Below are 17,985 nucleotides of genomic sequence, written 5' to 3' on the forward strand. Positions count from 1 at the left end.
TACTGCCTTTTACCACTTAACCCACCCTCAGTCCCTCCCCTCTTTTTCTCTTTAGTATGCCCACAACTTCCTTAAATTGTTACAGATTTTTGTTTATCATGTTCCCTTCTACTTTTATCATACCTTTCTATTCTTCCGGTGTTTTTTTTTCATCTGAAGATCTTCTCCTGCTCAAATTGTCTTCTTTTCTAAAGTATTTCCCTTTCTCATGGTAACCCTTTATGGTCTTTTTCTTTTCCATCAGCTCGCCATTTGTCCTCTCTGTGCTCTAGACTTTAGTTTAACCACAATCTTAATTTTGGATTCTCATTTCTTCCTTGTATGCCTCTCTCCTCTAGTGTGAGATCCATATTGCTCATGTTATACCTTTTTCTCCTGTTTCCTTCCGTGTTACACTCTTTACCCTTGTGATGTTACTTTCTACTCTGACACTCTTGCGTTCCTCTCAGGAAATATATAGAAGTCTTTTTTAATCTGCTGCCAGCTAAAGGACTAAATGTAATATTATATGTGACACATCATCATGTAATAAAGAACATATGCATTATAAGCCTCCTGGGAACAAGAGTTCAGATGAAGTAAACTTTAAAGGGACATGCATCACTTTGAGAGAACGGTCTTGTTCAAAAGCTTTAGAGTTAACTACAGCTTTAAAAAAAAAAAAAAAAAAAGCAGGTAAGCCCGTTTTTTAGGTTTCTAGGGCATATGCAATATTTACTACTCATTTTTGTTTGCAAAAGTCAATTTTCTTCTTTAAAGTAGACCTGTCACCATCTTAGGACTTAGTATAATTTTCAGAGACCCCTGACACACTGTTACAGTGGCGGGAAGTGAGTTTTACTTACCTGAACCTGTCCCTCGAGGGCACCGCAATCATCTTCTGCCACTGGTGCTTTGGCTGCCAGGAGCAAACATACTGCATGCGCAAGCATTGAGATCCATGGAGGATCCTGCAAGACTGTGGGATCCTCCATAAATAATAATGAGTTAATTTCCCTGCAGCTATCACTGGTGACGGCTGAGGAATATGACAATGCTGGGCGGCGGTAGCTCCGCCCTGTGTAAAGCGACTGGTTGATAAAGATTCTACCTTTATGAAATACTCATTTTGCACGGGAAAGAAGGTACAGTGCCACTTTAACCATTTTACATAACCTCCACAATGAGCCTAAAGTGAAGGTTTTGTAAAATGGGTAAAGTGCACTGCCTCTTTTGTCCCTTGGTGCAGAAGGGGTTAAAAACAAAAACGCCACCTTTCGGACAATAACCTCGGTACAGCGCCAATGTCCCTCTGCGCTGGTTCATGCTGCGCCTCCATTCCACATCAGCCAGCAGAGACCTGATGCACATGCCGCTTTTCCATTTGGACTTCCCCTATCGGAAAGCATTGTACAACGCTTTCCTATGGGGTTTTGAGTGACGGTGGATGTCCTCATGCATAGCATGAGGATGTCTAGGGTCAGTTAGGTGACCAAAAGTCACCTAAAGACCTGGAACCCCTCTAGTGGCTCTGTAGTAGACAGCCACAAGAGGTGGAGTTAACCTTTAAAAACTGCAATAATTAGTCATGGTTACGGCACTAAGGAGCTGAAGTGGTCTAGGTGCCTATAGTGTCACTTTAAACATTCTTTTGCACAAAAAGAAAAAAAATGTGGTTAAAGAAGTATCCTTACAGCTATACCAAACCAAACCCCTCACCTTTTCAGTGCAGTGCTGTCTGGACAAAGCTCATGCTTGTTTTCATACCATTCTCCATGTATCTCTGGCCGAACAAACTCTTGGCCCATCGTTGGCAGTTGGTAGCCCTGCCAAATGTCCCCCATTTGCTGACTCTGAGACAAACCAGAACTGTACAAGCTGGTTTCACTTAGCTCTGTTATGATGGGCAAGTTCATGCCTGTTGCCATCATCGTCCTATCATCTAGTGCCTGCAACTCTAACCCACTTGGGTACAGAGAAGAGCTGCATGTTGCCACATCTGGATCAGAAATTTCGATTTCATGGGGAGGCTGTGGACTAAGGGTGGGAGGCATTGGAGAAGCAGGGGAATGTGGAGAGTCTGTGGATTGTACTTGTAGTAACTGGTCCAATTCCCCAGTGGATGGTATATCGGTGTACTGCCTGTTCGCTGCTGGCCCTGTTACAGACTCTGCACCTTGATGGTTGAGTACAGTTTGTTCCTGTGTCAGGCACTGCTCACTTTGTGTGGGTGATGGGCGATGGTGGAAAGGAGTGGTGGTCTTCTTTTGAAGCTTTTCTGCTTTTTCCGGACGTTCACTTGGCTTGTGCTTGGAAGATGCAGGAGGTGCAAGGGAAGTGCTGTTAGAGGAGGGTATTCCACCTACCCCTGGCTGGGAGACAGAGGGAGGGCGATTGGCACCAAGTGCTCCACGCTGCTTGGACAGCTTGTGTCTGAATGAAGTTAAAGAAAGAAACACATATACATTGTAAGAATACAAATAGTAGACAGAGATGAAGTGGATTTGTGGCAATCATTATCCATCATTGCACAATGTACATCAGTTTACTTACAATTTAACATTTGTAAATAAACTGATACATTTGTAAATAAAGGAAAATGCTCTAGGCAGCAGTGGTTTGTAAGCATAAGGATGGATATGTTTTATTTTGTATTCTTCTTAAATACTTTTTCTGATATAAAATGTTTCCCACCAATCACACAAGTGATACACTGTTACAGAAGAAGTTTGCTGCTTTGAAGCACATAAGCAGCATAAAGCCTTACAGTTTACATTCCAAGAAGACCAATGTCTGTGCATTGCATTATATAATTAACCTCATAAATAGATAGGATGTAATGAATAGTGAAGGGCACCTGATTTAAAAAAAATATATAATAAATAAATACATTTAATGTATTAAAGGTAACAATAGGGAGGCCGACTCCATCTTCCTTACCTGGAGCAAGAGCAGTTTACTTTATGAGTGGGATCCACAAATTCCCAAGGTGTCTCACTCATTGGAGTCTCATCTTCTTGCTGGTTAGGAACATTCAACCTGTGTCAGACAGAAAAATTAACACCTTATAGTCTGTTAAAGCACTGAGGCATAAAATCAAATCATGCAGCATTAAATATTATATGGAATCATATCTAGCATTTGGAGAGTGTATGGAGATAGTTTATAATGAGACTGCAGAGTGGTGGCTGGAAGACAGGAGACTAGAATTTACTACTACTAGTTTCTATACTATGACAAGACAAACATATTGCGCCTCTTGTACATGTGCGCTAATTCTAGGGCTAAAAAAGTAATACCTATTGTTTTACTTTGACTGTTGATAGAGAGAAAAAAAAAATATTAGGTATACATGCAATGTGCTAACAGCCTGAATGGTTTTTATAGCAGCGGTTCCCAAACTGTGTGTCGCGGCGCTGAAGACATGGAAAATAGGGCCGCCGCAAACTGTTTCTCCGATGCTATGATCATAGCATTGAGAAAATAATCGTGCAATGCCTCACTCTCCCCTTGCTGGCTCTGATGATCGGATATCATTTTTTAATTTCAAAACACGTTTTTATTTACTAATCTCCCCTCTTACCTCCACAATACCTCTACCCCCCTGCCCCCCCCCCCCCCCACACACACACACACACACATTACACGCCACACACTACTGCAGCCCCATGTCCCACCTACTACAGCCCCATGTCCCAGCAGATCCCAGGTAAGTTGTCAAACAGTTCTTAAACAGTTTGACTATTTACCCTGGGAGGGCACCACGGCACTTTAAGCACCATAACCACTACAGAGTGATGTCGTGGTTAGTGTGCATGGATTGCTTCTTTAAATAATCTACCAGTGCCCCTACCGAGATTATGTTCTGGATCCACCCGACAGGGAAACATTTCTTCTGAACAGGAGTCCAGTATATGCCGCAGCGCTGTACATGTATACAACCTAGAAATGTGTTTTTAATTTGGGGCGCCTTGGAAAAATATTTAAATATTAAGGGCGCCTTGAACCTAAAAGGTTTGGGAACCACTGGTGTATAAATACTAGTCTTGTGAAATCTGTTTACGTCTGGACTATAAAACACCTGAGCTAATCTAGACTGGCAATAATTTAAGGGTCAATAGATTTCCATCCTTGATCTTTATACTATGAGACAAGTGTGTAAATGTGTGTTGTATTCAAGTTTCAAGTCAGCACACAAATTTCATCAAAAGAAACTACTAATTTGATGGAACCATAAATTGTCTAAAATGTATATGAATCAAATTGCCTTTATTAAAATCCAGGTTCAAAACCAACTTTGCTTGAATGCTATATTACATTTATCAGGGTTATTAGCTAAAATTAGAATTGAATTCAAAGTGATTTCTATGTCAATTTTAAATGAGTTCAAAGTAGCCGCTTTGAAAGCATGGTAATTTTTCCATGCGGACTAATTTTACCTTAGATTTAAAGTTCATTTTGAATTCTCACTTTAAAAACACAGAAATATTGACAAATTAAAACTGTATATACATACTTTGTATATGTGACAAGGGTTATCCCTAACACATTCATCAACATAACTGCACACAACAAAACACAAACTGGGAGAAAGAGTTAAGTACTGAAATTAGGAACATGAAAATAATGTTTTCTCCTCTAATGAACACACACTTCGGAGGAATATTGTTGATACAATTATGTAAAGACACATATTTTTGAACAACATATTAATTCTCAACTGCCAGGAGAATGACATACTTTGGCTGGCTTCTGTTCATGATGCACTCTCTCCATGCTCGCTGCACCATGTGACCATGCACCTTCTGATAGCTTCTTCTTCCACGTTTGGGGCTGTACATTGAGTGGGAAAGGTTCTCTACTGTTGACAGGCTGTTAGAGCTTGCTAATACGCCCCGTCCATCACCTAAACGTTGTAGAAATAGTCACATTAAGGGCTGCAAAAGTATGTTAGAAGGAAAATTAAACAAATAATTTGAAATATTTTAAAATGAGACTGAATACATATTTTACTGGATATATCTACCTCTCTCCCTCGGGGTATATCTATATAAAAATGCATACATAAGGGCATATCTGCAGTCCAATTCTATTAAAATATTAAGCTTTTTCCTGAACAGAAAAATATTTCAAATCTGACTGTAAATAAACAAACAATAACATGTTTTATTTTACTAATACATTTAAAATTATGTGCCTGTCTCAAAAGTAAAGATCAAAATTCAAAAGAAACAAATTAAACCCCACTTAATTTTATATTTGTTCACAATCCAGTTGTATTTTATATTAACATTGTCAGATGGCATTATACGCAACATGGGCAAGTGACATTTCAAGCACTGAACAGCAGGTGGAGCTCTTGAAGTCGTTTGTAGAAATGTGATAGATTTTTACTTGCTTAAATTGTGGAGCAACTTGTCATCGGTTTCTTTTATTACTCCTACTTGAAAAGGTAACAGATGATGGGCAATGTTTAAATATATTAGCAATATTTGAATAGAGAGGGAAAAAAAGAAAGAAAAAAAACTGTAGAATAGTTTAACGGACATGAGCCAGAATGAATATGGCATTTAATAAATTGTGCTGGTTACAAATTCGGAAGGAAATACAACAAAATGTAATTTGCAAAGGGACACTCTAAACCAGGGGTGGGGAACTTTCGGCCCTCTATATCTCCTATAGTGCTGGCAAAGCATCCAAGGAGATATAGTCCAAAACATCTGGAGGGCCGAAGGTTCCCCACCCCTGCTCTAAACCATGAAGGCACTTCAGATAGCAGGTTAACTGCATGCTCACCTTACCACAAGTCATAAAAGTGCTGATTTCAAGATTTATTTATAAGGGATAATTTAGGAACCCCTTAACAACATTCAAGCTGACAGGCAGGAAGACTTCCTAATTCACTGCTCTTGATCACGCAAACAGACGTGAAGAGCTTCCACAGGGGGAACGTTGGCTAATGCTTCGTTATAAGAAGCATTTTACTAGCCCATTGCTCAATTTGATTGGCACATACATGCCAATGGCGGTGAATGCACCAATTTTCACTGGATAGGAGGACAGTAATTTGAGGGCCATAAGGACTCGCTGCTAGAAGTAACTCGCAGCTGAATGAGAAGGTGAGTATTTTTTTTTTCTTCCAAAGGCAACGGACCTTTAACAAGTAATTTATTTTTCATTGAAGGATAGTGATGTCCCGAACAGTTCGCCGGGAACTGTTCGCCGGCGAACATAGCTTGTTCGTGGCGAACGCGGTGGGCGAACATAGGTGATGTTCGGTCCGCCCCCTATTCGTCATGGAGGTGGGAGGGTCTGGGAGGGAGGGTCTACTGCTGATTGGCTGGAATGTGTCTGCTGACTGTGAGGTACAGGGTCAAAGTTTACTCAATGATGACGAATAGGGGGCGGACCGACCATCGCATATGTTCGCCCGCCGTGTTCGCCACGAACAAGCGATGTTCGCCGGCGAACTGTTCGGGACATCACTATTGAAGGCAACTGACCTGTAACAAGTTAAAGGAACGCTTCAAACGTAAAAAATGAATATCTGTTTTAAAACTGGAATGGCTCTTTAAAGTAAATAAGAGGGACAGAAAGACAGACAGGACACATAATTCATAACAGTGGCTTTTAAGAAATTCACAATAACAACACTGACTATGTATAGTTAATATACAAGGCACTGGCTATGGGGAACCAGGATGCACCTATATATTCCAATCAGATAGAACATTCATTAAATCGTAACAGGCTGTGAGAAGCTAGTAACATATTTTACTCCTGTACACCTTAAGAAAAAGCCCCCGCTTTACTAATATGAGCTTGCTGACAAAATAGGCGACACCGGTCAATTAAAGGTCTGATCTCATTTTGCACTTTGTTGCTTCCAAGAGTTTTCTGTAGATAAATCATACAACCTTAATAAGTTATAATTCTTTTTAAATATTATTGTTAATGTTGTACATTCTGCATATCATGCTGTTTTTCTTCTATAACAAAGTTTACCTTGCGCATCCAGAGTAAATACAGATGTATTGCCCTTAAAAGAATGAGCCAATAGAAAAGTGTAACCCATTTGTAAATGATTTACCAAGTTAAACAGTGTGTGGCCTTACTGTCTGCTGAAGGTTCAAAGAGGCACACCAGAAGGGAAAGTAAAGCAGGTTGCTTACTTTGAGCTGTTTGATCTGGTGAAGTGGGTGGAGTGAGCGGCATCCTGCATGGACTTGGGTCTTTAGCAACCGCTGTGTTTTGATTGGAGCCATTGGTACTGTGCCCGGTGCTCCCAGCAGGGGGAGGAAGTGGCAGGTCAGAATGGGCAATGAGAACGAAAGCTGACGGATACACCATTCGAACACCACCTAGAAAGGAATACGAGAACATTATTAATAAGCACATGTTTTGTGTGCTTGGTTGCATGACTAAAATTCCTGTTACATGTTATGAAAAGAGAATACTGTGCAAAGGGCATTTTTTGTGTTCTTCACAATAATGTACACCACCATTAATTATTCAACCAAGAACAAATTTCTCCTCCCCCCTCCCCCCTCCCCCATAGAGTTCTCTCCTCCCCCCTCCCCCCGTCCCATAGTGTTCTCTCCTCCCCCCCGTCCCATAGTGTTCTCTCCTCCCCCCCCGTCCCATAGTGTTCTCTCCTCCCCCCCCCGTCCCATAGTGTTCTCTCCTTCCCCCCCCCGTCCCATAGTATTCTCTCCTCCCCCCCCGTCCCATAGTATTCTCTCCTCCCCCCCCGTCCCATAGTGTTCTCTCCTCCCCCCCCCCGTCCCATAGTGTTCTCTCCTCCCCCCCCCCGTCCCATAGTGTTCTCTCCTCCCCCCCCCCGTCCCATAGTGTTCTCTCCTCCCCCCCCCCCCCGTCCCATAGTGTTCTCTCCTCCCCCCCGGTCCCATAGTGTTCTCTCCTCCCCCCCCCCGTCCCATAGTGTTCTCTCCTCCCCCCCGTCCCATAGTGTTCTCTCCTCCCCCCCGTCCCATAGTGTTCTCTCCTCCCCCCGTCCCATAGTGTTCTCTCCTCCCCCCCCCGTCCCATAGTGTTCTCTCCTCCCCCCCGTCCCATAGTGTTCTCTCCTCCCCCTCCCGTCCCAGTGTTCTCTCCTCCCCCCCCGTCCCATAGTGTTCTCTCCTCCCCCCCCGTCCCATAGTGTTCTTCCCCTCCCCCGCCCCATAGTGTTCTCTCCTCCCCCCCCGTCCCATAGTGTTCTCTCCTCCCCCCCGTCCCATAGTGTTCTCTCCTCCCCCCCCGTCCCATAGTGTTCTCTCCTCCCCCCCCGTCCCATAGTGTTCTCTCCTCCCCCCCCGTCCCATAGTGTTCTCTCCTCCCCCCCCGTCCCATAGTGTTCTCTCCTCCCCCCCGTCCCATAGTGTTCTCTCCTCCCCCTCCCGTCCCAGTGTTCTCTCCTCCCCCTCCCGTCCCAGTGTTCTCTCCTCCCCCCCACGCCCCATAGTGTTCTTCCCCTCCCCCGCCCCATAGTGTTCTTCCCCTCCCCCGCCCCATAGTGTTCTTACCCTCCCCCGCCCCATAGTGTTCTTACCCTCCCCCGCCCCATAGTGTTCTTCCCCTCCCCCGCCCCATAGTGTTCTTCCCCTCCCCCGCCCCATAGTGTTCTTCCCCTCCCCCGCCCCATAGTGTTCTTCCCCTCCCCATAGTGTTCTTCCCCTCCCCCGCCCCATAGTGTTCTTCCCCTCCCCCGTCCCATTTTCTTTTCACATTTCTGCCAATTAGACCTGTTTTCGGCAGCCGAAATTTCGGTGCATCCCTATAAACAACTGTTTTTTCCACATACATTTTACCATACTTTCATATAAATATACTCATTTTAGAATTCTAAGCGATAGTAACGATCTCCTGGTTGCAGCAATTTGTTTTTTTCTTTTTGCTATCCCTATTCTTTTTAATACTTTCACATAAGCACAGTCAAGAAGGATGTCATTGTTTGTTTCAGATACATGTGACACCCGTTGGAGGACACAAAAACACTGAATTCTCTTCAGGGAATTCAGTTACCCACAAGTTTTTCATGGCTCGGACAACTTTCTGCATTTTTTACATGGCTAGTACTTTCACACTAAGTAAAATGTCTGAATATGACCTTAGAGAAGTAAGGAGGAATCTGTGCATTTTAACATTTTTTTTCTTGCATGTTGTTACCTATTACATTAAACCTCCTACCGCATCTGATGACCTGGTGTTGATCACTGCAACTTATGTTAATATAAAGAGACTCCAGGCATACACAGGGTACTAACATTAAAAAAAAAAAAAACACCCCAAGCACCATAACCACTTCAAGAGCATCCCCTGTATGAAAATATGGATTATTTTATAGAACAAAGCAGGTCCAATAAGCTCGACTGAGAGTGTCAGGAGAAATCATGCCGAAGAAAACATTTATTTTTCTATTTATACAGAACTCTATATATCCATTTATTTATACACACACATATACATATATACTCACACACACACAAACATTCATATACATACACATGCACACTCAGAAGCGCAGGCTCATACGCAAACTTTTTTCTTTTAATCAAAAATAAACAGGAAGAAAAACAGAAACACTGAGTTGGTCCCTTATCTACAATTAATAGCCCTCCCAGTGGTCAATAAGGGCAAAATAGTTTTATCTTACAAACTGTATTTTATGATTTTATGAATAATTTATCATTATTGTTCAAATGAAGAAAGTGTTGACAGTACTAGCAACCATTAACGAGCCAAGCCTTGAAGAAAAAGCATACAGAACATTGCCTTTGCACTTTAGCACTATCTAAAGAAAGATAAATATCACCAGTCCATAAATTTCAAATTTAGATATATTTGAAATCACTAGCCTTCTGTTTTTATTCAAAACTAACTACCAATTATTGTCGATGAGCACAGGGAAAGAAGCATGTGCTGCCAGTGACACACTATATGTAATGGGCAGGTTAAGCAATCATAGCAAAACAGCTTCAAAACAAAAAAAATAACTGATCATATTTTAAGACCAAGTTGTCTAAGGATGTCCCTTTGAGAGTTTTCTATGTGCAAGGTTACAAATAAATCTATGGGATAAAGAGATAAATGTAAGTGTAAACATATTAGCTAACTAAGAGACATTATTAAGATCTACATTCTATGAAAGAGGTTTACACATTTCTCATTATAAAAGCATTTTTTTTGTTTAATAAACAATCCTTTTAAGCCATTCCACATAGACTTTCTAAGCTTCTTTCACGTCAGATTTAATCACCGTTGTATGTATAAACTAGTATGCCATGATTGTGTCTGGTCTAGTCACTCTCTAGCTTTAAAAAAAAATAAAAAAAAAAATAGCTCCTCTGGAAATTGAGTTCTTGGATGAATTTCAAATGTCATTATCGAGCTTCACTCGCAATTCTTACCTACGATAACTTCTACAGCTGCTGGGAAATCATCATCATACAAAAGCTCTTCATTGCCAGGCTGCTCTTTCCTGGCACACAGTACAGTGGGGTAGAAAGGACGCCACTCCTCAAGTAGCTTGCGAGTAGTGGGATCAGAGGTCTTATAGGCATGACCGGTCAGAGTACCATTTAACCCGTATGGGCTCAGTATCACTGTAAAGCAATAAGAAATGTTATTCGACAGAAAGGTACATATTGAAAGGTTAATGGTTAAATTAGTACGTACAAAGAGACAAGGAATGCACAAAATTTGTGAGAGGAGAGTATGCACATTTTGTTTAATGTTAAGATTTTCTTAACTATTTTGAGTTTTATCAGATGCACTCTAACTAGGTTTAGTCTATATAGTTTGAACATTTTAACTGCTTCTTTATAAGGTGTCAACATACTCTGCAGTGTATATAAACGTGCCAACTTTTGATTAAATGTAGAGAAATAATTTGTACAGGTTAAGGCATTCGAAGGGGGTGGTATAGTGGGAGTGCCCTGTCACCATCCAAAATGTACATAATAAAAACCGTAGGACAACAAGGTCCACCACGGACTGATGAAGCCCCAAAAAGGCGAGCTGAAACGCTTCACAGAGTTACGTAGTCGGAAGCAGAGCCAAAGATTAGAACCACATGAAACCAGGAAGTGTCTTGCTTATATCGGCATTCATCACTGTCATTCATGTGCTGGTGGGCTGACTCAGCCCACCACTATATGAAGTAGGCAGTTTTTAATCTGTATAACAAAATCTTATGTGATACTGACCATTGGGGGGTTCCTGGTTTTATCTCCTTTAGCCTATATACTCAAGTTCACCATACTGTGGATATCAAGCTGTGGCACCCATTCCCTCTCAAAATGAGCTTCTTTCACCCAGATACAGGGTTGACAGAGCTCTGGAATTTTTATTTTTATTTATTTTTTTAAAGATATTGTTGATAAGTATTACCCGAAGCGCAACACTTCTTTTTAGTTTATCTACTGGCCTAGTCATGGTTTAGGTGACTGGCCAACGTTGCCGTGGTTAAAAAGGATTAATTATACTTACCCTTTCTCCCTTGCACCATTGGAAGGCTAAAGAGCATGACGCGGCAAAACATCATGCTCATCAAATGGTCTCTCTAAGACTATAGTTTCCCTATAAGAATTGTATTTTTATTTTTTATTTTTAATGAAACTGTTGGTTTAAAAAAAAAAAAACCTGGCTACTAACTTTTTTAGCCGACTCCTAAATTCCAAGCAGATTTGGTAAGCCCTGAACTAAAGTGATTCACTGGTTGGAAAGTTGAGGGGATTGTGACCAAGTCACATTCAGCATCAACACTGCATGCATAGTAGGAAGACCCTGTGGGCCCAGCACCCTGCTCACCTGTTGGTAATATGGAACGTTCACTTCCACATTAGCAATACAAATTAATTTAGCATTGATTGGCTAAGAAAGTCAGTAGACAAATGTGCATGAGCCATAAAAACACTATTTTCAATTTGATAAAAGAAGCAAAAGATGAAATAATTTTGTTGGCGCTTAAAACACAAGATTTGTAAATAATGTACAGCATGTGAGAATACATTCTGAGAGGTTTATTAGTATTTCTAAAGTGCATCTTTGTACAATAGGACAACCAAACAAGTAACAAGAGTAAGCTCAATTATGCAGGGCCCTGAAAACCTACCTAAACCTTCCTATGAGTCCTACTCGTCTTGTTGCAAATACTTGTCTGTTAGTCCACCCATTGTACAGCGCTGCAGAATTTGTTAGTGCTTTAAAAATAATAATAATTTGGACATACTGGAATGGAAGATGCTGAGGGCCCTGCTCAAACAAGCATTAATGCTTACCTTGACATGGTGTGTGCGAGGTCTGTGCCAACTGCAGATGCTGCTGGTTAATAAGATATACTGGTTGGTGCTGAGCTATCTCCACACTTGTGCAAACATTGCTCTCCCCATGCAGGAAGAAGGTGAAGGCGCAGGACAGGTTCTCACTGTGGGCAGAAGACAACAGCTATATGTATATAAGAACAAAGGACCAGCCAATTTCAAACCTTCACCAAACATTCTTTTTCAGAACTGTTCACTCAAATTCCTTATAAATGCATTATTTTTGCTGGACTAAGCTGGTTAAATAGTGATGGCCAAGATTGGCAGTTCTACAGTGTCTGCCCAGTGGTCATATTACAAACTAAATAAGTATCATTATATTAATGCATTAATACAATTGTCTTTAATAGTCAAATAGTTACCTGGTAGTGAGGTATTTGATACTATAAAGTAACTATATTATTTTGCTAATAAAAAAATTTTTTAGGAAGCTGTGCAAGGAATTATTTCTTAATTAAGCTGTACAGATACTTATTACATATGCAGTTTGTGTTCATCCCACATATACTTAAAATATCAGCAACACTTCAAAATGACACAATATGCAAAGGAAAATAACTCACACCATCACAGATAAAGAAAGGTGTTTTCACAATACAGTACAATTAATAAAATCATACTAATTTAGCTTGTAACATGACCACTGGAAAGACTGTAGAACTGTCAATCTTTGCCATCTATGTTAGTGGAAATGTGGATTAGAGATAACCCTTGCTAGTAAAGGTTTGATACAGCTCCAGAAAGAATGTCTTTTTACAGCAAGGGCATGCAGAAGAACATGATGAGGGGTTATAAAGGAGGGGGTAAGATTGACTGGAATAATCAGACTCGTTCTCTGCATGTAAGGATATAGATGGGAGGGGTAACGTTGTCCTAATGACATCATGCCAGGAACTTGTCGACTTAAACCAGGTTGCCATGGCAACACAGCTAATGTCTGTATGTCAGCCTGTGCATAATTACAAGGCTAAGGAGAGGGATGTAGGATTGATGGGGGGGGAGAAAAAAAAAAACACAAACACAAAACAAAACTAGCAGTCTACAAAATGAGAAGATTATCTTATTTCTAGATCAGTCTGATGATCAGTGGAAAAAAAAAGTGACAATGTTTGCATTGCCAGGCGCTGGAAATTTATGGAGGCAAACCGAACTCTATTCCACACCAGATAATGTGCATACCACTGAGGTGAACACAAGAGGAAAAATTATAAATGTATTGCTAGTAAAAAGGTGGGTCAAAGTTCTAAAACTTGAAGAGGCATTAGGAGGCAGGTTCCAAAGGTTACTATGGCAACTGCTCCACTTTTAGATATCGCCCAGTTTCCAGAAGGACAAAGTTCTGGATGTTGAGCAATCACCATGGAAACACACAAACCATCCCCTGCTGTTTATGTTGCTTTGTGAACTCAAGAATTCGTTCACGCATCCTAAAAATAAAACGTGTGCATAAACATTCCCATCATTCTTCAAACTTAATATCCAAACTGTTCCTTAGCCAATTCTGAAACACATACACTAAATATGCTAACCCAAGGGCCAGAAAGCAACACATACTGAACTTAAGGGTATTTGCTGGAAAACAGACCATAAGATATATAGTTATAATACCAATGGGATTGCAATTTCACCTATCATAATGCACAAGAAGAGGTATGAACACCAGAGTGCAGTAAATTTGTAAGTTCACAAGCTAGAAGTAGTATGTGAAAGGGACAGAGACATAATTGCTGTATATAGCATTGAGTTAATCATGCTACATACACAGTACACATTGACGCTGACAGTACAGAAAATACTACATGCAGGCCACTCATTGGTAAATGGAATATACCCGCAGATAACTAACTTAAAATATTGCTACCCTGCATAAACCAATCACAAGGTCAAAAACATCCAGCATGAGATGTCCATTCTATACCAGAAATCAAAAGATACTACATCAGAGTAAAACATGCTGTGCATACATAGATACATAACCACTCAATGCAATGGGATATCAAAGAGACATTATATGATTAATATTCTGACATATCAATGCGAAGGGCAAACAGAAGAGAAAAAACATTACAGTAAGATTAAAATAGAGCAGCATGGAAGGATGGGGGGTTCTGGAGAAGAGATGCATAATGTATGTAGGTGACAGTTAAAAAGAACAAAATTAAGAGGAGGGTAAGCGAATCTTGGACAACAAAATCTGAGCAAAATGGAGCAAATCTGAGCAAAATTTAAAGTGCCAGTGTGATTAGATCAGGAAAGCAAAAATAACAAAAGAAATGTACTTTACCTCTTGGCTGCAGATTTTTCCTCCTTTTCACAGGGCTTCACAAACCATTTCCCAATTCGCACAAAACCCTTATCAAGCAAACACCTATGACAGAAAGAAAGAAGTAGATCATTTCTTAAAGCTGTACTCTGGTTGCCTTACACTTTCCATCCATAGATTTAAACATAGTTCTAGCAATCAATATATACCGATCATACTGATATTCTGTTACACTTGTGAAAAAAATATAATGTGTGTATATATTAGTCATTTGCACCCACCCATAATGAAGTCTTTTTTATTGGCAGAGGTTTAATAAATAAATAAATACATTTTAAAAAAATCTTGCTCCATTATTACTTCGTTATTATAAGTTCAGAAAGAAATGTGTTTTACATGTTTAAATCAATAAATGACCATTTATATATACTTGTGTTGCATGCCATAGCACACAAAATTAGGGAATTGTTTATAAAAAAGGTCACAAATACCTTAAGCATTCATGAAAAATGTAGTATCCTAATAAAAATCTAAACAAGCCCAATGACTTGCTTACCTTTCAAGCAAGTTGTGGATGGCCTTGAAGAGCAATGTTCGACACTCATAAGACAGCCCATTCTCCCACAGTCCCTCATCAGCCACTGAAAATCAAAAGAAACCCAAGTCAAACCCCGCATGAGCACAAATGCTACATTTACCAGTCTGCATCTCATATGCCAGCGATACAGGTACTACACTTATAAATTCAAAATACCATGTGCCAATGTCACATTTACAGATTAAATATATATGGCTTTACAAGGTTTGTGATATTAAAGACAGAGACAAAGCAAGTCACACTGTACCATAGATACAAGAGCAATGTATATGAATACAAATCAAATGTTTGGACTTGCACACTACAGCCAGCACAATGTCTTTCCACATGTATTTGACATGCTAATGCTCTTGGTTGTGTAAATGCTCCTTGATCCTCTTGAAAGGTTAATACCACTAATGACATGAACTTCACATGGATTTTACAGACATCTTTGTTTTACTCTAGATTACTGAATAAGCAGCAGTAGAAGAACAATTCTATTCATACCATCAAGAATTGAAAAATATTTGTTATATCAATCTCTCTAGAGGTCCTGGGCAGGAAACTGACTTATAGATGTATACATTCATAAAGTTTGCATTTGGCTGATGAAGGAATGTTCTTAAAGTGAAGGATAACAACAGATAAAGTTACTAAAATCAATAATGTATTTGTAAGTGAATATAAAAAAACAAAAAACAAAAACATTGTTTATGTACATATATGGTCATCTTTCAAAACAGATGTGTTAATGGAGAAAAAAAAGTCATTCTTAACATCTAAGAATACAGCATTCAGCACACAGTATAGCAGACAGGCTGCTTATCGGAATACACAGATAGCCACCAAAATATTTTATATTACATAAAGTCCACCACATGTCTACTTGCTTGTGACCTTATTATACAGGAACTTGTACGCAGACAACTACAAGGATTGCTTTTTCCAGTTTACTTTTGTTAATGGTCAATGGAAACATGAAAACTTGATAGGTTTTGGTTTCCTTCCACTCATCACAAAAAAAGTGCATAGTTTCTTATCATAGTGTACTAGCAAGGGCATTTTGCCCAGAGTAACTGCACAGAGAACCCCATTTCATATTGCCCCCTCCCCCAGATTTTGCTTATAGATTGAATTTGCACCTCTATGTCCGCACACAGGGCCCGCGCACAGCACTACTCCTACCAGTCACTCAGTGTAGCATGGTTGAGCGGACGGTGGTACGGGAGCTTCAGTTTCCTGTACCTGGCCGGACTGACAGGAAGTGCTCACTGAGCGCACTTCCTGTCAGTCCGGCCAGGTACAGGAAACTGAAGCTCCTGTATTTTAGTCCACTGAGCTCGGCCACACTATAAGAGATAATGAGGCACACCAGGGAGGGGAAAGGACCATCAAGTGGACACACACTAAAGGACAGGGAGGGAGAGAGGGTAGGGGAGAGAACCAAAGGGACACACTAAAGGGAGGGGACACACTAAAGGATAGGAAGGGAGAGAGGGGAGGGGAGGGGAGAGGATCACTAAGGGACAGGGAGGAGACACGAGAGGAGAGGTACACTAAGGGACAGGAAAGGGAGGGGAGAGGTACACTAAATATTCTTGAAAACAAAAGTCTGACTGGCATGTATATTTTGTACATTCACCACTTAATAAAAAAAGATTTGCTAACAAAAAATATTAAACATGTTCAGTAAACAGTAGATTTGTGTAGAAATTGTTTCTTTTTTCGAAACGGTAAATGTACAGAATATCGTAAATTATCGGCTTAAAAGTTCAGAGATTATAGGTATCTGCTCTTCAAAATCAAGATTGGTCGATATTTAGTTTTTAGGGTCAGCAAATGTATGTATGCACTCAGATATATGAGAGAGAATGTATGTGACCATTATACATTAATGCACATATTTAGTCATCTTTATTAAAAACAAAAACAAAGAAACAAACAATTAAGAAGTGCTAATTAGATTTTAAAACAGTTTGAGGGAGCAATGGGTACAACCAAGCTGCATGGTAAACTGAATACCCAATGGCCAGACTACTTGATGTTAACATGCTAAAGTGAGTCCATTCTGGCAGCTGCAGAGGTAACAGTCTGCGGTATCTGTATCCCCAGGACATTTACAAAGTACACCCCTCCTATGCCTGGCACTAGTTTGCCTTCTGGCATCAGGCAAACTTGAGAACTATTTTTTTTCTGTTCATTTATATTGCCCCATCTAATAATTGTCATAGTAATTGTAAACAGTTGTGATATGAAAAACTATCCTACACAATCAGTGAATTTTATATGCAATCCACCCTTGCACTATAATATCAAAACACTACCTGTAATTGATCATTTATCATCTAAAAGTTACAACAAATTATGCAAAGTTTTATTTCCACATAGTATTTGCTTAGGATACATAAAGGAACACTGCAGTCACTATAACAATGTCATCTCTGTTAATTGGTTATAGTGCCCGGAGTCCTCAGGCTCTGTACCATTCAGTGTTAACTTGTTAACAATTTTCAATCAATTTAACACTGAATAAGAGTCCCTGGCTACACACAGATGTCAGGCACCCCGACAGCTGGAGGAGAGGTGAAGGCAGAGATTACACACTTCCCTGTAGTCATACCGACAATAGGAGCATTGATAGGCTAAAAGCAGTCAAATTATACTTTCAGATAATCACAGCTTCCCGTTGATGCTATGGCTAAACTTCCTTATAAGTCCAAGTACTATACAGGGCATGGGCTGCTGAGGACTCTCATTAAAGCATTAAAACATAAAAACAGTTTAATACTAAATAAAAGGAGCGTTCGGACACTATAACCAGTTCAATGACCTGAAGCAGA

The 17,985-nt window shown here is 40.2% G+C and overlaps 1 protein-coding gene across 2 annotated transcripts in view; it reads right to left on the reverse strand.

Annotated features, from left to right (window-relative positions):
* The window catches only part of MED13L (mediator complex subunit 13L), a 155,661-nt gene that overhangs the window by 39,858 nt on the left and 97,818 nt on the right, over nt 1-17,985 (reverse strand). For both annotated transcript variants that reach the window (XM_063454733.1, XM_063454732.1), the window contains exons 3-10: nt 15,122-15,206; nt 14,587-14,670; nt 12,261-12,406; nt 10,389-10,583; nt 7,152-7,340; nt 4,720-4,885; nt 2,920-3,018; nt 1,699-2,412 (exon numbers count right to left, since the gene is read on the reverse strand). In XM_063454733.1, coding sequence (XP_063310803.1) covers nt 1,699-2,412; nt 2,920-3,018; nt 4,720-4,885; nt 7,152-7,340; nt 10,389-10,583; nt 12,261-12,406; nt 14,587-14,670; nt 15,122-15,206 — 1,678 coding nt within the window. The remainder of the gene's footprint in view (nt 1-1,698; nt 2,413-2,919; nt 3,019-4,719; nt 4,886-7,151; nt 7,341-10,388; nt 10,584-12,260; nt 12,407-14,586; nt 14,671-15,121; nt 15,207-17,985) is intronic.

Source organism: Pelobates fuscus, chromosome 5 (genome assembly GCF_036172605.1).
Source record: "Pelobates fuscus isolate aPelFus1 chromosome 5, aPelFus1.pri, whole genome shotgun sequence".
In the NCBI taxonomy this organism is placed as follows: domain Eukaryota; kingdom Metazoa; phylum Chordata; class Amphibia; order Anura; family Pelobatidae; genus Pelobates; species Pelobates fuscus.